The 21,931-nt window shown below is 38.0% G+C and overlaps 1 protein-coding gene across 1 annotated transcript; it reads right to left on the reverse strand.

Annotated features, from left to right (window-relative positions):
- Positions 1-411: 411 nt before the first annotated feature.
- LOC105445253 (adhesion G-protein coupled receptor G2-like) lies at positions 412-11,155 on the reverse strand. Its single transcript, XM_030984255.1, has 8 exons — positions 10,976-11,155; positions 9,550-9,984; positions 7,463-7,645; positions 6,009-6,124; positions 3,698-3,981; positions 2,686-2,752; positions 1,383-1,641; positions 412-918 (listed from the first exon to the last, which is right to left on the reverse strand). Exons 1-8 carry the CDS (start codon positions 11,111-11,113, stop codon positions 520-522), a joined length of 1,881 nt encoding a protein of 626 aa, XP_030840115.1. The 5' UTR covers positions 11,114-11,155; the 3' UTR covers positions 412-519.
- Positions 11,156-21,931: the final 10,776 nt, after the last annotated feature.

Consider the following 21,931-nt stretch of genomic DNA (forward strand, 5'->3'; position numbering starts at 1 on the left):
ACTGGAGATGCGAAGGTCGTGGGATGGTGTTGTGGACGAGTGGATAAGTCGCCGGACTGTGGATCACAAGGTCCGTGGTTCAAGTCCCGCCGCAGCACTAATGTCCTTTGGCAAGACATTGATCTACATTTACCACTCTCCACCCAGGTGTTAAATGGGTACTCGGTAGGATGCGAAAGCTAATAAATGTGGTTAGATTAGCAAGTGTGCGCATGTAAAAATGACGCTTGGCTGGAATGCTCCCCAGGGAGTGGAGAATGTGCATAATTGTGTGCGGGTAAGCCTGAATCCAATGACCGGGGTAATAATATACTTATCTGTAAAGCGCTTTGTGAGGGCCTCCGGTCCTGAAAAGCGCTATATAAGAACGAGCTATTATTATTATTATTATTGGCCTCGGAATGTCCTTCCGCAAGACATTCATCTTAAGCGCTTTGAGCACTTTGCGTGGTGGGTGTGAGCACTAGAGATGTATCATTATGGTAAATATTTTGCGTCAGCTATATAGGGCCCGATGTATCAGTAATAATCAAACTTTTGGGGTCCTTGTAACATTTTCAAATGTATGATACCAACATTATTCATTTCGATGAAAGCCGGCGGTAGGGCTTCTCCATTCCCTGATTTATATTTCCTCGGCCTTCCTCCTTCGCCACCATCCACTGCATCAACGTTTCCCCTCGATGTCGGCCCCGATGTCGGCTTGAATGTCAGCTCGAATGTTGCTTTCGTTGAGGATGAGGATGAGGATGCAGTTTCACTAATGTAAAGTTGACTCGAGGCGACCTCTCGTCCGTGCTTGCCACTTCGGCAGGTCTTGCACATTTTTTTGCGGAAGAATGGCATGCGGACAAAGTACAGAAGGAATATGAAGAAGCCCTGAAGCGCGTTTAAAACGATAAAGAGTCCCTCTGCAATCTTAACAAGAAATAACAAATCAAGATGATCTAACTATAGAAACTGCATATGGAGATTAGGTAGAACAATACCAAAATATTTTACACAGAAGGCCACGACATTATTGAAAAGTGACGTTTGCCATGAGACAGATTTACCCAAGAAAAATTCTACTGGTTTGGTCATAATCGACGCAAAGACTCATGTCTTAATAAACAGAGAAAAACTTAGCCTAGGGTAGACCGCAGGAGAACCTCATTTGTCGCGTTTCCAGATAAATTTGAGTAAGGTTTAAAGGTTAAAGGTTTCGGATTACACACGCGTGAAGGTGGAATGTTTGGTCCTGTATTTTAAGTGATATTTCGAATATAAGTCTATTTAAGGAGCAATACTTTTCTTGGGATTTTCCAGTATGATATTCTTAAAAACTGACATACTACTAATGAGTATGCAAAAACAATCATCATTTGTCTTTAAAGGAATACCTTGCTTATTTTGTCGATGAAGAGCAGAAAACCAGCTGTCCAAGTCAAGCCCAGAATGACAAGGTTAGAGATGGCGATCTTGACTCGGTGGATGGTTTCCCGACGTTCATCTTTCTTGTCTTTCCTCACTAGACCTTCAGGATTTGCTGATCGGACCAACCGGACGATAACCATGGAGAAGATGACGATGTTGACGAGGAGGATGACCCCGATTGGGATGAGGAGTCCTCCAATCTGAGACCAGAACTGGAGGAAACACCTAGAACGTTGTAAAAGTCGAAATAGAGTAATCCACAACCGTCGGCCAACTGCACTTTAATGTTATATAATATTCTACTGGTTTCGTTGAGCCCAACCTGAGGACTAAAGTCATGTTAAGCAAATGGCTCATTCGGTCTTTACTTCCGTTTGACAACTTATTTTAGACCGACCTAGCGTTTGGTATAGGTTTACTGAATACGGAGCAGTTTTGGCGTGCGCCTGAATCCCAGCTAACAATGGAAGTTACAAACTGATTCAGCCGAAGACGCAGGTTTGAAACTGAGTCACGTCTTTCAGATGGTGACGTTTAACGGTCGGTCCCCAGACGTAAATATTCATATCTGACTGATACACGTCTGTAAAAGCCCAATACACCCAAAAAACATTCTTGTTCCTGGCAACATCTAATTTGATATATTTAAAAGTGTCCACTGAGGGAAATGCCTAGTGTCCCTTTTCTAGTACAAACTGAGGTGACAGCGACAGAAAGTTCAAACTAAAATTTCTCGCACATTTTCCTTTCTTATAAAAATTTAAGTCTTTAATCGGGCTTTTAGATCCCACGCAGCACTGCTTTGTAACATAGCGAAAGTGACAGATTAGTATCATTCTCGAAAGCAAGTTACTCTCTAAATTATAAAGGCTAAATTCGCATCATCGGGTCATCGTCGCGTTACACGACCTTTCGTAAAACGAAAACGGACGATGACGCAACCTTTCGTAGACTTGCCTTAGGGTTTTTACAAAGTGTCGGGTAAATTGTACCAGATCATTTGTAGATGAGAGGGGTTTATTTCACAAACATTGTCCCCGATATTTCGTGAACAAAGGGGCATGATTTGACAAAAGGTTGGGGTGACGCGACCACCCGACCCGACGCGATGACCCGATGATTCGAAGAAGGCTTCTCGAAATAATATCCCAGGCACACAAACGAGACTGACCCCTGATCGAACAAAGACTTGATAAAAGAATTTGTCGATTTGGAATCAGTATGGTAATATAATTGTATGTTAGAACGATATATCCTAGGGGTTCTTACCGATCGTGATGGGCGTACTTTTGTCTTGCAGCCGCCCCAGTCACGATGACGACCAATGCAGGGATACCTGTAGGAATATAATTAAAATAATTCAAACTGATTAATGCACTAAAGATATATCATATTAACAATCAGGAGAAAATATCTGAAATGAGCCAGAGCCCATTGACATCTTGCCAACAGTTGATATCTTGAATTAGAGTCGTCAATAGTTTTGTCGGGATTTATTTATGGAAAATAAGTTTTGTGAAGCAATGGTAAGATTGTAAAAAAATCATAATGATGGCAAGAAAGCAACACCAAATGATAACATAAGAACACTAACAGAACTAAGAAGCACATGCAGAAGACCGCGCCCCACAATGACCTCAACCCTTACTCTGACCCTAACTCGATTCCTAACCATAATCCAGGGGGTGTTTCACAAAGATTTAAAGTCGAACTTAACTTAAGTTGGACTTAAACATCATGGAGAGCCATTCGTATTTTAAACTTTTCATAAATTCCACATCAAGAATATGAAATTTCCTTGATAATAGAAATGAAAATGAATTGAATCAACATTTTATGATTTTTAAAATAAATTGTACAAAACATTTTCTAAGATGCTACGGGCTTTCCATAATTGGAAAGTCCAACTTAGAGATAAGTTCAACTTAAAATCTTTGTGAAACACCCCCCTGATCTTGACTCTGATCTTGACCCTTGTCCGATCCCTAACCATAAAACACTGTTGAAGAATCGTGGTATAGTGGTTCATTCACTTGCTCATAGTGGTTCATTCACTTGCTCTCATTCCTAGATTTAAGTGTTCGAATCCCAAGGTCAATAATAATTGCAGTACACTCAGGAAGAATAGCATGGAAGCCGATAAGGCTTCCCTGGGTGAACACAATTATTATTATTTATTGATATATATACTGGTGCATAATGTCGTATTCTTCAGCTGCAAGAGTAAGCCAAAACTAATTATCGTAGATTAATATTCGATTCCTCACTGTATGATAATTACCCCAAGCAGCCAGTGTCGCTTTCTGCATGAATCTCGGAATATACGTATCAAAGATCTTGATGATGTGCAAATAAGCATTTAAGCCTTCGAGACCCATCCAGGCCATCGAGGACAGCAGGGAGAAATGGATGACGGCCGTCAAAATGGCGCATGGGATCGGAGCAACCTCGCGACGGTTTCGCGTCGAGTCGAGGACGAGCATGATGACGAAGGAGATGTAGAGTAAGAGTAGAGTGAGGCAGAGAAGGATGAGAATCTTGAATCTTTGTTGCTTCCTCAACACTCTGTGATTTTGTGGTTTGACAAATGAATAAATAAAAGAGTGTTTCAATCAGTAACAATTATTACAGCTTAGGTCAGTGGCGGATCTGTATAAGGCAACTGGAAGAGGGTGATTTTTTAATAAAAATGGTATTTAAATGTTTTTGAGATGACAAGTTGCCAATGGGAGGTAGGATAATAATAATAATAATAATAATAATAATAATAATATTCTTTTAAAGTCCACTCCAAAATTGATTAAGTTAAACCGAAAATGGAATTTTTTTTGCCCAATTGATCGTGAGCCCGGCAGCCACTGAGCAGTGGCCAGATCGACGTTGCTCCATCCTTTATTGTTGAACGCCAAACAAGGTAACAGCAACTCCCGTCTTTTAACGTCTTTTGGTATGACGCGGCCGAGGTACGAACGGTCTCTTATAAAAGAGATGGATGGATAGATTTAGATGAATTTGGCGAGAAACAAATGTTCTATCACCATGATCATGTCTTTTGCAATAGAAATAGTAACTCGGCAACATCACGTTTAAGGAATGTGTGAAGGAAAATATGGGTATGTGCGTGTGTCAAACATATATATAATATAGGATTTCCCGGCCAAATTCGCGAGTTTGTCATTCAAATTCATTTGTCTTGCGTTCAAATTCGACGGTTTTAGTGCTGTCGGGTATATCTCGGGTTTATATTCCTTTTTCTAGATTTCAAATCTATGAAGATTTCGTTAGAATCTATGTATGTTTCATTCCAATTAATGAACAAAGTGCTTCTTTCGCTATTTGGTCATTCGATTTAGCACAACACGATTTTCGGACATCGCGACGGTGTACTTCTAGCATTTTAATTCATTTGAAGCATTCAAATTAGCACTTTGTGCACTAAAATTAATGGTCAATATACATTTCTCGTTTATTAAACACTTTTTATAGCTCATTCTTTTTCTTTCAAGATCGTTTTTTCATGTGTATTTCATCTTATTTTATTTTCTTGCATTTATACTCTTTATATACTTTTAGATTTATCCGATATTCATCAGCCTTTAAGTTTGATTGTTAAAAAAAAAAGACTTACATCTACGGACTTGGTGATCTCAATATTGTGTAAATTTTCATGTAAGGAAGTTGTTTGTCTTGTGTTTCATCATAAATTTATCACAATTTCATTATGGAGGAAGGGTACAATATTGTGACTGGGGTAGGTGTTTTTGTATCCCCACTTTTCAGGGGTATATGAGCATGTCCGTTCAGAGATGCCATATCCCTTGATTTAGCCCCTTCTTTACCTAATGTCTGACTACAACCATATGCTTTGTCCTCAAAATTAATAAATTGAATAACAGAAAAGACCCCAATGGCAAATCATGTATTTAATTGCATTTTTTTAAAGCTGTAAACGTGTGTTGCATTTCTTCCCCCTAACATTCCTAACTTGAATAAACATAATTCGAATACGAATGACAGGTGTTAATTTGAATGATAAAAATGACGCCTCGACAAGTGACGATTAATTTGAATGCTAGTTGAGCAGTTTCTAAATTGAATGACAGATCTATGAAATCCTTCGACCAAAATCCTAAATTAAATACGGAATCGGGAAAATTGAATAATAATTGGCATGGCAAAGCTGATCTGCGCTAACTTAAATGAAAAGTAAATGAATTCGAATGACAAACTCGCGAATTTGACCGGGAAATCCTATAATAGTTAAAACATATTGAAATAAAAATCCTCTCAAGGTTTTTTAATTCAATTGTTTTAATTATTCTTTTTATATTGCCGTGAGGGAGGTATATTAATATTCAATTATTTGTTCTCTATAAATAATTGTTAGTGGACTTGTTGGATTGTCATCAAAAGCGATAACAAATCGAAACAATTTCAACTTCACGTCTCTTTCCACAACTATGTTTATTTCAAGTAGGCCTATGTACCGGTTTGAGAGAAGGGTATGGGTGTGTGGTCATAAGGTGCGTGCTGGTGTTTGGGTACATGTGCGTGCGTGCGTGTGTGTACCATGGTATGTAGGTTCATTTTACCTGTTTGATAGATAGGCTCCCACCGTAATGATTAAGCTGACAATGGAGATGCCACATCCGATGTAACTTAAGTTTCTATACACGCGTTCAAAGAAAGGCTCCTCATGATATATGTCCTGGAAAACAAAATGAGCCGAAAGTTAAAATTATTATTTGGCTTTTATCCATTCAAATGACACTATGTTTTTGCCACGAGTATCTGCAAAAGTAGTGAAAATTATGAATTAATGTCAACAAATAGGTTAATATGAGCATGTGATAAATTGTTATCATAGTGTAGATGTAGGAGAAAATTATAGGATAATGATGATAACTCTTAGATCAGTAATGATGGTTCTACCACATTTACCACCAAAAATGTACGTTTTTTAAGACAAATGATTTATATTTTTATCGTAGACAACTGGACAAATGTTTTACAATATATTTATCTATTAAGAAAAGAGTACCGTTATTTTGTTGGGTTTTAAGATATTCGATGTGGAAAAACCTTCCAATATTGTTTTGATATAAGGTATTATCATAAAGCAGTATATTGGTAACTTCTAGACTTAGAAGTTTTTTTAAGTTTTAAGTTTTATTTATTCCACATTTTTCATAGAAAAACAGTAAATATTCTTTTTTGATTTTTTTTTATGCAGGCGTATATTATTATAAGAGTAGATTTCACACAACAACAACAAAATTAAAGATTTCAAATCAAATATAATGTACGGAAAATAAGTACGAAATTTCGAAATATGTAGATATAACAGGCAAGGTAGAACAATGTAAAATGTGGGCGTCTTAAATAAAAGGCATATCTTGTATGTGAATAAGCTCCCGTACTGAGTAACACAATATAGTAGGACTAAATTTATTTTAAAATTGAATTTATCTTTTGTCCTTCTTGAACAAGAGTAACTCAATAATTTCGAAACAAATTAACTGCTGTCACAGATTTAAAAAAAACCTAAACATGGTTACATCAACAGGTTACATGTCTTTGCTCGTTTAGCTATAAAACTCAACTTTTGCTTGTCACTTTACAACGCATTGAATGGTCAAATCTAAATTATTTGTCTTTTAAATCACATCCATATGCTCGTAACTTGCGAACAGTGAACAGGACAAGCTGCTTCTTAAAGCTACCTCACACAAAAACTAAAGTAACTCTTGCCATGGAAATTGTGCTTTCAAATGCGCCCTCCGAAGCTTTGGAATAGTCTACCACTAGACACAAGAAAAGCCTCATCTCTTGCTGTTTTCAAAGTTTTGTTGAAAACGCACTTGGTTTCAGGAGCTTTAAAATATTTTTTAAATAATTTTTATTTTTGTACTGTTTCTTTGTAAAGTAGCGCTGTGATGAGTTTTTTCTCCATCACAGGGCAGAAGAGTACACTAAACTATATATTAGCTGCGCTTTAATAATAGATCTACTTATTATTATTACATTATTATTAAAACAATCTTACCATTAACACCGCAAAACTAGTGAGATGGTTGCATCCACACACGACTCTACCGTAACCAGTTGCATTGGACGACTCGTCTGCGTCAAAGCGACTCGGTAGACTATGTGAAAGCAGCCTGCATCCATCTGGAGACCAGTCTGTTAGGTCTTCATCCCAGAATGTACAAACTGCATTGCGGCCAGGCTAAGATCAAGGATTTAAAAAAAATATATGAAAGAAAAACTGTTTTTATTAACTCTTTTCCTGCCATACTGAATACAGCCTAATGCCACAGGGCTAATACCCAATGTGCAATGCCTCAAATCCCCCTGTGCCAATTTAATGTTGAGATAAGCGAAACACTACGCACAGTACAATGAGCATAATCAAAAACTGCTAATACGAATGCGGGCAATCATGCATAAAGCACCGAAGCGATGAGTCGCTCACGTGAATTAAGCACCCAATCGATAACGCGCTCGCGTGTACAAAACACTATAACGGTAGCGTGCATGCGGCCTTATGGCAGGATATGAGTTAAAATAGGCTGTGGTTTAGATTCTCATCGTTCTCAAGATATAACAGCGAACTATATCCTAACAGCATGTCCAGAAATTGAATGGTTCAACATCTGAACTAAACAACAACAGCAAAAAACATTTTCTCAAAGAAACATTATGATTACCACTCGAGAGACAATACATTTTCTGTATGAAGTGCGTTCGGAAATAGGAATCTCTTCCTTTCGAAAACGGTGTCAATTCACCCTGCCTTTTCAAGCCTGTCGTCGTTGTTTCTAAAATTTAACTAGATGGAACTTTGACTGCGCGCAGTCGAAAATGATGCCTCCGTCATAGAGCAATTTTACAAACCAAAACAGAAGAAATTTTTCGAATTCAAGTTCAATTGTATCCATTAACAGGTTCTCAGAATATCGTGATTACAAGCAATTTATCACATACATATATGACCCTTTGATCTTTGACCTCATGACCCTAAAATCTACTCAGTTCATTGGCTCTGCAAGATGTCCTGAGTTAAATAGTAATCCATCTGTCAGTTCTAATGAGAATGCGTTCACAAGCTATTTTTGCATACATAATGAGCCCATGACCTTTGACCTTATGAACCAAGAATCTAATCAGTTCATCAGCTCTGCAAGTAACATACATGACCTAAGTTGGCATGAATCGATCAATCGGTTCTTGAGATAACGCGATCACGAGCTGTTTTTGCATACATAATGTGCGCTGTGACCTTTGACCTTTAACCTCGTGACCCCAAAATCTATTCAATTCATTGGCTCTGCAAGATACATACATGACTAAAGTTTGGCAGGAATCCATCAATCGGTTCTTCAGACAACGCGATCACGAGCTGTTTTTGCATACATAATGTGCGCTGTGACCTTTGACCTTTAACCTCGTGACCCCAAAATCTATTCGATTCATTGGCTCTGCAAGATACATACATGACTTAAGTTTGGCAGGAATCCATCAATCGGTTCTTCAGACAACGCGATCACGAGCTGTTTTTGCATACATAATGTGCGCTGTGACCTTTGACCTTTAACCTCGTGACCCCAAAATCTATTCGATTCATTGGCTCTGCAAGATACATACATGACTTAAGTTTGGCAGGAATCCATCAATCGGTTCTTCAGACAACGCGATCACGAGCTGTTTTTGCATACATAATGAGCCCTGTGACCTTTGACCTTTGACCTCGTGACCCCAAAATCTAATCAGTTCATTGGCTCTGCAAGATACATACATGACCAAAGTTTGGCAGGAATTCATCAATCGGTTCTTCAGATAACGCGATCACGAGAACGGGACGTACGTACAGACGGACGGACGGACGGACGGACAACCCGAAAACATAATGCCTCCGGCTACTTCGTAACGGAGGCATAAAAAGAGACTGACTTTTGAAAGACTAAAGTATACAAACGGAGAGGAAAAAGTCAGGGTTTTAGAATTAAACGCTTTCTGTTTCAGCATACACACACACACACACACACACACAAATGTTTCACAAGATGGATGCTCTTTCTTGAAACAAAATCAGTGACCTTACATTTAGAAAAACGAAATGTCTGTTTTTACCTTCAGTGGTGTAAAGGTGAAGTTTATCAACTCGTTTACCATCTCCACCTTTCTCCTTCCAATTTTGAGAGAAAGAACAAGTGTATTGGCCGATCGGTTGGAACCTTCTGGACTCTCGCTGATATTATGTAATGACCTGGATATATGAAGGGATGGCGAGGAGTAGACGTTGAAAACCAGTTTCTGGTAGTGGCTCTCGTTGTTCGGCATATCGAAATCGGAGGTTGAAGTTTGAGACGATGATGAAGGAGTGGAGAAGATCTCTTTTGGGATGCTTACTTGAGCTGCGGTATTATTTATTTGGTCCCGTCTATTGAAATCCGTTGCGTTGTGCAGGCTGATGTTAGATGCTGTCAGTTCTTGAGTACTTGAAGTGGGGAGATCTAGCGTTATGACCAGACCTTGGCTGAAGTCATCAGCTGCTACACTCCGGATCTGTTTTGGATGAGCAAAATGAGGTCACGATAAATGAAAAGTAGAGAGAGAGAGAGAAGAAGAAGAGAGAAAGGGAGGGGAAGAGGAGGGGAGAGGGAAAAGAACGAAAACCCCCTCTTAAAAAAACGATATAAAAGGAGTACCGAGAAAGTGCAAACATTGACGCTAAAATGTTATACAGCATTGTAACGTATTTATTTATAAACAGAATATTATTTCAACCCTTCGATATCAAATATTACAATGTTAAAATCTTAAATTGTGAGAGCAAAATAGAATAGGCATTAGGCATTACTTATTTTCTTTATTCAGAACGTGTACCCTTTCTTTGGGGGGGGGGGTGTAGATACGCGTCAAAATATACGTTTCCAGCCAGACGGTTTTCTTCTTAAAGGTAATACAAAGTTTTGGGAAATATTGAAAATTGGGTGGATACTGATTCTTTACACCTTTGATATATTTGGATGCCCCTGTGGGTGTATTATAAGCACTATAAAATTTGGCCCCTAAAACACTTCTGCTTTCGAGAAGAATTGAATTTTTAAAAAAATACCGGTGCTCCCGGTAAATTTTGATAAATTTCCAATACCACCTACGTCCGTACAATGGTAGCTGCGACCATGACAATCTCAGAATATGTAGTTGCATTATACAATTTCCAAACGGGAATAGCTAAATGGTCGATTTTTGTCAAGAAACATTGTTTTATAGCCTAATTAATATCTTGACCTTGAGAGGGAGCTATAGAACATAAAGTTTATTATTTACAATTTCATAACTTAAGACTCGATTTCAACCGCGACAACTATTACTGAATATCGTAGGATCGCATAAGCTTCAAATATGTTCATTTGAACCATATTCATGACCACATACCAAAACTTTGTATTACCTTTAAGGTTTGTCTGTAATCATTTATGTTTGGGGAAAACAATGGCAATTTATTCTACTCTTTTGAATACTAATTGATGCTTTTATCATTGTTGGTCACCTGTAGTGCAACGTTAGGTCTTGTGATGCTGATAGATTCTCCATCATCTAATTCCACGTTGTTCAGCTGTCGCTCAAAGGACATAACGAATTGACTCACAGCGTCCTCTTCATCCTCGGCCTCCCGGAGCTTATCCATGTCAACATCAGCAATGTTGCTTGCAATCGTTGCCACATAATCCAAGATCTTAATATGGGATGCAAGCGGAGATAGATATTTTATAAAACATATATTGCTCAGTGATGTTGCTATTGTTATTTATTATATTGTTTTTGTACTTTTTTGTTTGTGTTATGATGTAATTATCTGATTACTTTGTTAAACAGACAATATCAGCCTTGAGCTTCATGTCGTGTTGTTGTTTTCTAATAGACCAATTCAATTAAACAATCAATTCAATTCAATTCGATGATCATTTCACCAAACCGAAACGTGTGATATTTTCTTATCAAGTATATACCCATCACAAGACTAGTTAGGTCAAAGCACATACATAGAACTACCACATGTATTACTTTTGCTTTAGCAAAGCTACCCTGTGTTGTTATCCACCTATCGAAATTTGCGAACATTGCAATAGAAATTATGTGTCTGACCAACTTTTAGGCAATTATAGTCTTCACTTGGGTAATCTTTGCTTAATTTGTAGTAAAGGGGGATTTCGATTGGGCCAACAAATATCAGAGTTGCAGTAAGTATTTTTTAAATATTTTTTTTTAATTGTGTTTAATGCATTTTGGGACATGAACTAACATCCGTATTGGTATAGTTAAGATCGGCAATCCGAGATGAAATATTGGACACGAGTATAACATCGGCTGCTGATATGTTCTCAGTCACAAGTCTTGCGATGTTTTCTGAAACTTCCACAGCCACGTCATCCGTCAAATTTATCTGGAAGGATAAAATTGTGATAATGATTATGGAGAGAACTTGTATTTCTTGTTTTTTCGAAGGTTCGTATCTCAGAAGGTTGTTAATTCCGAAATTCCATTACTCAGAAATGAAAATTAGGTTAATAAAACCCAAGTATTGATGTTGCTTTAATCCCTCTTTGAACAGAAAAATCGTTTTTGTAGGATCCCCCGATTATATCATACGATTGATTTGTCTAATAACCTATAAACATGTATATATTGTAAATAATCGAAAATCCCTTTCTAATCCTGGATGAACTGAGGGGGGATATATGTTATCCAGTGTTTTGAGCAATTAGTTGGTTGGAAATTTGATGTGATTAAATTGGAAGGGCCTATGTATAGTTTGTTTCTCTATCCCATGAATAAAAATAATAAAATCAAGCCTTAGAATTTAAATAACCAAAGATTCAATATAATAAGTGTTTTTATTGCTTTTGAAATTGATTAAAATAAAATCTTTAAACAAAAGAACGGTTAAATTTTACCTTTGAAATGCTTTCGAGAATTCGAGTGATATTTCTCGGAAGTCCGCAGTCGTGACAAGGTACTGAAGGGAGCGAAATATAATTTTGAGTATATATTAAAGCCTGCTGATTCCAATTGATTGTAAAACTTGGAAATAAAATTCTGATGATATGCTTTCTTGCAAAAATATATATGAACCAGAAACAGCACGAAGTGCCCGTTAGAAAGAAAAGGGGATCAATTAGGGGTAATTAGTTAATTAATGCTAGTAGACAGATAAAGGGGTTAAATGATTAAGAGGTAGTTAGTTAAATAATTAAACGGGTACCACTTCTAGTAAAACAATTGGGAAGGGTTATATGAGATAACGAGGGTATCCCTCCTGAGAAAGGGAGGCTGTTGTTTGGAGTGGAGGAAGTGACTGTATAATATACAGATATGCACATTTCTATTATGAAGGTTATTGATCATTTTAGAGATTTCAATGTAACAAAATTGCCGGAACCCAGAGTCTGTGAAGTTCTCGACGATGACGTCATCGTTTCACTTAGAGTCACGGATGTGACTGGAGTGGATGTCATGGACGTGACAGGTGTCCTTGCAAACCAGGTTTGTTTTATAGGTGTGTGGAATACTCTCATGTTGATAATTTAGACAAATCATTATTGGGATCTACCCCCACACCCCCGAATCGGGGGGGGGGTATCTTTAGGGGTAGCAACAGCCCCATGATCACATTTCTGTGATATTTTAAAGTTCCATTATTACCAGAACTCAAGAATACCATAACAAACGATGTTTTTACCAACGTGTTGTAGCCAACGCTGAACCAACTTGAACGCTGCCCCCTGGTACGATGTATTTGTACCCTCTGTTCATTACGGCAATTTTCCAAAAAGAAAATGCCCTGAGAAATCAAGCCCTGAACAGCTCTTCTACTTGATTTTATTCATTTTCATTAGATTCTATTCAATTAAATCCATTATCAATATCCTTAATTTGTTTAAAGAACTGGGCATAAGGTTGCTTTCAGTTGTCAGACAGCTTCCTATTGAGATAGTTCGCTATTTTGTTCCCCAGAATCTATTCTTCTTTTTTTCCTTGACATGTCAAAATCGACTGATAGACCTTGTTGGAATTACATGATCCTTTATGTTTCAGTACATCAGCATATCATTCATTCATTCAATATTCTCCCCGGACCCAAGAGTTGGTTCATGAGCAGGAGGACCAAGTTGATTTGATACTGCCCTCTAGACATTATTCCTCTGATCACAGGTGGCTTACTTGCAGGCACATGCTTTTTGTGCACACTTGCAAAATAGACCATTAAACCAACCAACTAAACCAAATGCAAGTTTCATTGAATTTTGTTACTTATATACGAGATGGAGGATGAGTGAATGGGGTGGGAAGGGAAAGAATTATCTGTTAACATGTGGAACGGTTTACTGTATGATATAAACGTATATTCTTAAACTATATGAATAATTGTTTTCATTTCATTGAATTGTGGGCATTTTAAAAATAATAATTCAAATGATTCATTCATCTCCATATTTCCTCTTCCTGTTTTGCATGAGTTCCAATCTTACAAACATTACATACCTGTAGTGGCTGCTACATTTCCCAAAATTCTTTGTCCCGCTCCATCAGTTGATTCCACGCGGAAGTTATAAGTAGTTCCAGTAGTAAGACCTGTAATGGTTGTTGTGGGGTCGGTAGTGAGATTCCCCGACTGTTCTACTCCATCCGGCCCAGTGTAGAATACCCGGTAGAAAAATCTTCCAGGAATAGGCGTCCATGATAACGTTGCCGATGTTGATGATACACTATCAACATTGACTTCTGTCTGTAGATCTGAGGCAGAATTAATTCCGTGGATGAAAATTAATAAGAAAATGCTACTTTTAACAACAATAAAAATGAGTTTTAGTATCGAGGAGGGAGGCAAAGAAGCACCTAAGCATCAATGTACTCTTTAAAGATTCGGAATCATCCAAATGATACAAAAATGTACTCAGTCTCATCAAAGGTCAAATGCACTACACATAGATATGATATTTATATGGGACTACAATACATGGCGTATTAGGTTGTTGCTAACATTTCCCAACTTAAATTCCATATTTTCAATATATTCTCCAAACTAACATATATTAAAAGAAACTACCTGGAATCATCTGGAAACAGTATATTATGTAGCTCCTAAGCATTTATTTTTAGTGTGAGCTTTCGGAATATATGTATACATTTTCGTACAAATATACACAAATAAAAAACTGATCTTTAATACACAAGTGCTGTTTGCCTCATTTTTCTACTTATTTTCAAACTCAGAACATTGATATCACGAATTAATTATGATAAATATCATACAATTCGTTGGCGATTTAATGCGAATACATCCACAATATTATTTTGTGGAACGGTTTCACTTTCCTTTCTTTCTTTGTAAATTTATATTGCATTTTCATTTCATTGCACAGTCGGCAGTCCTTTTTTAATAATTCAAATAATTCACTATTCTCAATATTTTCTCTTCCTGTTCTGCATGAGTTCAAATCTTACAAACATTACATACCTGTCGTGGCTGGTACACTTCCCAATACTCTTTGTCCCGCTTGGTCAGTTGATTCCACACGGAAGATATACGTAGTTCCAGGAGTAAGACCTGTAATGGTTGTTGTGGGATCGGTAGTGGGATTTCCCGAATGTTCTACTCCATCCGGCCCAGTGTAGAATACCCGGTAGAAAAAGCTTCCAGGAATTGGCGTCCATGATAATGTTGCCGATGTTGGTGATACACCATCAACATTGACTTCTGTCTGTAGACCTGAGGCAGAAGTAATTCCGTGAATGAAAATTAATAGGAAAATGCTACTTTCAATGAAAAGAAAAAAAATTGTAGTATCAAGGAGGGTGGCAAAGAAACATCATACATATTTCGTAAAGTTAATTCTATGACTAAGTTGCACACAATAATTTACCTAGCATTTCCATGAATACGTAAACCTTTAGGTTAAATATTCAGAATTGACTGAATGCAACATATATGGTCTAATTTGAAAACTGAAACATTGCAGTTTATGAAACTGATCAGTATAATCTTTTAGAACGCGTTTCTGTGTAGTGACGAGCTTTTAAAATTACCAAAGCATTTTTAAAAGCTAGGTTTGAATTGAAAATTTTGCCAAAGGAAAATATTCAGTTAAAATAACTTAGTTTATCTTGGAGCCCTGGTCAGTTCTGTTAAACCTAAGTTCATGATATTAAATTTCTCCATGTATGTTTTACTGACTTTGTGTATTCAGAACTGAACCAGTTCTGTTTAAATTGATTTTATAATTCTCCATGCGTGTTTAAAGAATAACTAACCCCAAATACTAAGTGTAGGTATTCTGAAAAAGGAGACGAGTTCCTGTCTTTTGATGTACAATAAATCTTACGAACGTGTACAAGAGATATAGATGAAGCTTTCTTGGCATTATGTAATGCCTTTTTGCATGACATGGGCGCATTCATTTTCTTGAAAATGTGAAATGCCAGGTGTTGTTGCACATGTATCATGCGTTAATTGGAAAGAAGTAATGCAGTAAAATCATAGCTGAGAATTTAAAAATTACATTTGGTGAAAAATATATTATAGAGTAACAATTGAATCTCATTCATTTAAAAATACTAAAATATAGCGGTTGAAAATCTATTTCATTTATGCAAAACATTTACCCAAGAAAAACACCAACTTATTTATGCAATTCGCGTTCTGGCAATTGGGGTACAAGGGATGATAGCAGGTGAATAAAAAGCTTCAACACCACAAACACCTGGGAGGACGCATCCATAAATTTGAATACATTTAGTTTATAGACTAATCCGCAAAGTACGCTAGGCTATCAAGAAAATGGCGATGCTTATGTCTTGCTGAGAAACTGTATTTTATCATTGCTTTATGCCTTTCACATACACTTTGGTGAGGAATCTTGAAGATTGATGGGCAAGAATGCAATCCATTTCTCAGAACAACTAAAGTTATTTTGGGAGGTTAGTTCTCCTTTAAATGTATACCTATTTTATTATGTATTCAAAACTGAAAGATAAAATTAAAATGAAATTAAAATTGAATTAAATATTGTTGTAGTTGTCATTAATGCCTAGGTCACATTTGCTCTACGGCTAGGATACGGCGGCCGTACGCCCCCAAAATCGAGAGATACTTGTGGCAGCCGCAGAGAATCTGCGGTGGCCTCAGGGTCACCCTAGGGCGTAGCCCTATCTTTACAGGCCGTACGGGTCGCCGTGGGATTATAACGCGGGGTTATGGCCGTTTTCATTTCTAGCTTCGCCGTAACGATTAGACAAGCCATAGCTATGCTGTAGAGCGGCTCCACGGCGACCGTACGTCGGGCGTACGGTAGCCTTGCGTTTTATATACTCCAGGGGTGAAGCGGTAGAATCAGTCTGGCCGCACGGTCGCCGTATGGTCCCCCTTCGGCCGACTTGCGGTCACCTTGCGGCTACATTGCGTCTTCCTTAAAATTTGTCAAAGAGCTACTGCCGCCTTAAGGACGCACTAAGGCGACCGTGCGTCGTCACTTCAAACTCCTTACGGCTGTCGCAGATTTTCTGTCTCCGTGCGGCTATCCTAGCATCTGTAACCGCTACCGTATGTGACCGTGGGAATGCTGCAGCGGTCCTATAATTGCTATTGAACGTAGATGTTTTAGACCGCACGGCCGCCGCAGCAAATGTGACCTAGGCATAAGGAAGATATTTAAATGTACTGTATAATATACATTGTATATTCTTTAAACTATCAATCCTAGGGATATACCTCCCAGCCATGGGTGTCAATCCCGGGGAGGATATACCCCCCCCTCCCCCCCCCCAAAAAAAAAAAAATAAATAAATAAATAAATAATAATAATAATAATTCACCATTAAAAAAAATGAAGAGAAAAATTAATGATGAGAGCCCGATAAGAGTAGTTAAAGGTTATTACTTGCAAGATGACCATCAATATACACATTTTGCTATCTCATGTTCATAATACACACATATATATTAGAAAACGAAGTAAATGAGACAACCGTATATGAGACAAGAATAAATTGAATTCTCGCTCATACGGCTTCATTAGGAATTGAGGAATTTATTCAATTTATTCAATCAACAACATCATAGAAATGCAGTGCGTCGAATGCAAAGCCGCAGCGTTAAAACGCAATGAGCTAAATGTTAAGTGCGAAGCGCAAAAGTGCAAAAAAAGAAGTAGAGAGTGGGAGAAAGAGAGAGATAATGAGAGACAGAGAGGATAATAACCCAGGTAGCAAGCCCGTGTGGGACCCACATGGGTCCCATATTCTCTGAAACATGGGCCCCATATGGAAAACAATCTTGGTCCCTAAGGCATCTGCACCCAAGAAGCATATGGGACCCTTATGGGTAAACCCATGTGAACGGAGCTTTTTAGCTCTTCGCAGGTTGAAGTCATGGCTTCGCAACACAATGACTCAGACGCGCCTCAACTATGTAGCAATCTGTTATGCACATCGGACAATCCTGGACAGTGTAAACATAGATGAACTCTGTGACGAATTCGTGATGAGATCGGAGACAAGGAGAAAGATTTTCGGACATTAGTATGACTTATAAGATAGTTCACTAGTTGTAATGTTGTTTCAGTTCACCCTTTTTAAAATTCACATCACTGTATCTTTATTTGTTTGTTTTTTAACTCATTTTAGTTCCTGATATTTCCTAAAACATTTTTCAAAACGCGCTAAAAGTTACTGTTGTGTATTTGTTTAACTCTTTTACTTTTGGCATTATTGCCAAGAAAAAATTATCAACCAATTCCTCAATATAAAGAGCTCCTAAAGGTAAAGGAAAGCATCTGAGCAAGAATATCACATGACTTTTGGCCAGTTCAATCTGAAGTGATTTTTAAAGCTATGTGGGGTTGATGATGCTTTTTTTTCTTTCATAATGCAAATCAAGTAATAAAATATTGTATCATTAAAGAGAAAGACGGTTTTGTCAAAATGGCGGCATGTTGGAGACCAAACTTTCAGTTTGATCACTAATTCATACTCAGTATCTATTTTGGTTTATTGATTTCATCCATTTCTTTGTTTATTTATATCTCTACATGTAAAACATTTGAAGAGCTATTTTCCGAAAGGAGCAAAATCTTTTGATAGCAAATGGAGATAATGATATACATTTTCTTCTATCACCTTGAAAAAAATTATTACAGTGCAAATTCAAAGAAAATCACAAATATGTAAACTAATAATAATAATAATATTTTAAAGTCCACTCAAAATTGTATTAAACCGAAACGGAAATTCTTTTTGCCCAATTGATCGTGAGCCCGGCAGCCACTGAGCAGCGCCAAATCGACGTTGCTATATCCCTTATTGTTGAACGCCAAACAATGTAGCAGCAACTCCCATCTTTTAAAGTCTTTTGGTATGACGCGGCCGGGGTTCGAACCCACGACCTCCCGGTTGTGAGGCGGACGCTCAACTGACTGAGCCAACACTCCAGTATCTCTAGAAACTGGTAAGCTAATAGATGGCCATCGTACAAGTTTTAGGTCAACTACATATCGGGTGATTTATAAAAATACAAATACAACCACCTCCTTAGCAGATAGGATGTACGAGAGATTCGATAAAAAAACAACGATGTTTTAATGACGTCACAATATGGACCAATACTGCCCAAGCAGACGACATCCCATAAAGAATGAACATAATTGCAAAGTTATTATTTGTCAAATTGTAATGAGTTTAGTGTATATAATTGGGATGGCATTTCAAACCATTCAAAGGGGATATGAAACCGATTCTGATAACCACTGGCGTACTGGTGGGGGTGGGGGGTGCTAGCCCCCCCCCCCCCCCCAAAAAAAAAAAAAAAAATTGAACCATGACTTATTTTCACAAGTGATGTATAAATGTTCGTGATATCACATGATTTTCAACAAAATGCTTGTTTCTTCATTATTTCTTGCAAACTGACCCATTCCCAAATAGCCAGGAAGAGCATATGTTTGTTTTATAGTCACTAAGGGCCTAAAATAGTGGCCACTAACAGTAACACTAGTAAACCAATTCCTTTTCAGAAGCTACTGTGCAAAGCACTGCCGGGAGATTACATGCTACCCAGTACCCACCACTCGGGCTGAGCATTCACATATTTGCGAACGAATGTTCCATACTTACATTTTTTATATTTTTTAACCCAAAAGAACATAACAATAATAATAACCTGAATTAAATCTCATATAAAATTCCATTCAAAGAAAAGGAAAGTTAACAGGAATTAAATTTCCTAAGCATTGCACGCCACCTATATTATTTTATCAATGGAGATTTTTATAATAGCGATAGGTGCAAATCGTGGACATATTGTGCGAAAATGGGAAAGCGTATCTGTTTTGTTATTATTCGATACCAGTGATTTACAAATGTTGCTGAAATAACATGATTTTCTGGTATTTTTTCTCAATTTTTTTGTAAGTCATACCTTTTTGTGCGTTTGTTGGAAAATTTGAAATTCCCCAATTTACAGTCGGGCGAAAAATATGCTTATTTAGAAGCCTTTGTGTTATGGTCTGCAAAACGGCTGGGCTCAGGGACTCAAGCCCCCTTACTTTTTGAAAAGGTATGTTACAGAGAAAAAGAAAGAAAGAGAGAGAGGAAAAAAAATAACCTGCCAATGTCACAAATGAGGTATCAAAATATGCTCATCTGACCATAGTTAAATGCCTAAAACCCCAGAGCTTCCGGGGGCTCCGCCCCCGGACCCCACCAAGGGCCCTAAGGCGGCCCCTAGATGCGCATCTGACCGTAGTTGAATATTAAAACCTCTAAGCTTCCGGGAGCTCTGCCCCCTGGACCACATCAATGGCCTTACAGAGGGCCCCTAGATGCTCATCTAACCGTAATTAAATACCTAAAACCCCTGAGCTTCTGGGGGCTCTGCTCCCTGGACTCTCCGCCAATTATTGACCTGCCAGTGTCACAAATAAGTTATCTAAATATCTTTCTCTAATAATGTAAGTGTCAAAGCTTCCGCGCTTCGCACGGGAGGGGGAAACTGAAAAATGACTTAGTTCCTGGCCCCGGGTTTAAAGGGTTAAGTTTTTAGACATTTGGACATTGGCATTTTTATGTTTGTCGGTAATTGGTGGCTCGTTTTGTCGGTAATCGGTAGCCTCTACACCCCCCCCCCCCTCCCCACTGAAAAAGATCTACTGACGCCCCTGATATCGACACAGTTTATACACTCGAGATATTTTTTGCTAGTACTACTGGTGAAGTACCGAACCACCGTCTTTGAGCATTGTGCGGCATCAAAGCATAATTTATACAACGTCTCACGACGTGACAGATCACTTTTCTCTAACTTCTAACCAATCAGAAGGCCTCTTTTTCTGTTCCAGGTACTGCCAGTGGACATTAATGTGCCAAATGTGGTTCTCGAATTGCAAAAGATCCCTACTCTTGGAAGGGGTAGGAGAAAGCAATTTTACGTCATATTACTCAAGGAAGTGCCTGGAAATGCGTCTAATTTGGTTCTAAAATTGCAAATGCTTCTTACTCGGAACCCCCTCACAGATCCACCCCCTGTTTGGTCACTCCGCTCCCTCGCCGTTAAAGCCTCGTTCTGTTGCTTCATCGTTTTACATATATTTCACCCCATGCCACTGATGCCCATACCCCTTGAGCTTCGGGGTCTCCGCCCCTTGACCGCCGCCGGGACTTTGCCCCTAGACCCCACTTTGAGAAACGTTCAGCGGGGCCTGCATGTTAGAGTGGGGGTGATTCAGATTTTTTTTGTCAGCCCCCCCCCCCCCCCCCAAACGTTTTTGCTCATTACACCACTGGTGTATATTAAAGACTTTTCACACACAAAATGTTTCATATCATTTTCCTGAAACGTTGTCATGCTTTCTTCCCAGATTATTGCGAAATCCCCACCCCCTCACCGTTAAGTAGAAATAAAAAGTCAAGAAAATCATTATTTTGTAAGGTTTCTGTATTTTAGCATTAGATCATATGAAGTTCATTGGAGAAAAGGTGAATAATTATACAGTTGTATCCTGAATATAAAGATAATGGTATTATTTCTGACCAATCTTTACATCCTCGAAAATACTGTCCCATGATAATCTCTGCACCTACCAAGTAGCTCAGTTCCAAGACAGTATGGCACGGCCAAGTGTCCAAAAGCTATGCAGGTTCATCAACTAAGCAAGCTGCAAATACACTTTCAAATAGAAACTTATAACCCAACTGAATCCATCTTGAATCCATAATGTATGTTTTGAGCATCTAAATTTCATTTCTTTCATGATATCTTAATCCCTGTTCCTTATTTGATCGTTATGATTTGTATGTTTCTTTTCTGTTGTAATAGCACTCTGATCAGTTTGTCTGTAATAGCGCTCAATAAGAATCAATTATTATTATGTGGTGCAATGCGTACAACGAACCAAACTTCTGAGGAGACTAAAGCAACATGAATATGACTGAGGCTAGCCCCAACATTTAAGAA

This window comes from Strongylocentrotus purpuratus, unplaced genomic scaffold (genome assembly GCF_000002235.5).
Source record: "Strongylocentrotus purpuratus isolate Spur 01 unplaced genomic scaffold, Spur_5.0 spur5_scaffold_14, whole genome shotgun sequence".
NCBI classification, from domain to species: domain Eukaryota; kingdom Metazoa; phylum Echinodermata; class Echinoidea; order Camarodonta; family Strongylocentrotidae; genus Strongylocentrotus; species Strongylocentrotus purpuratus.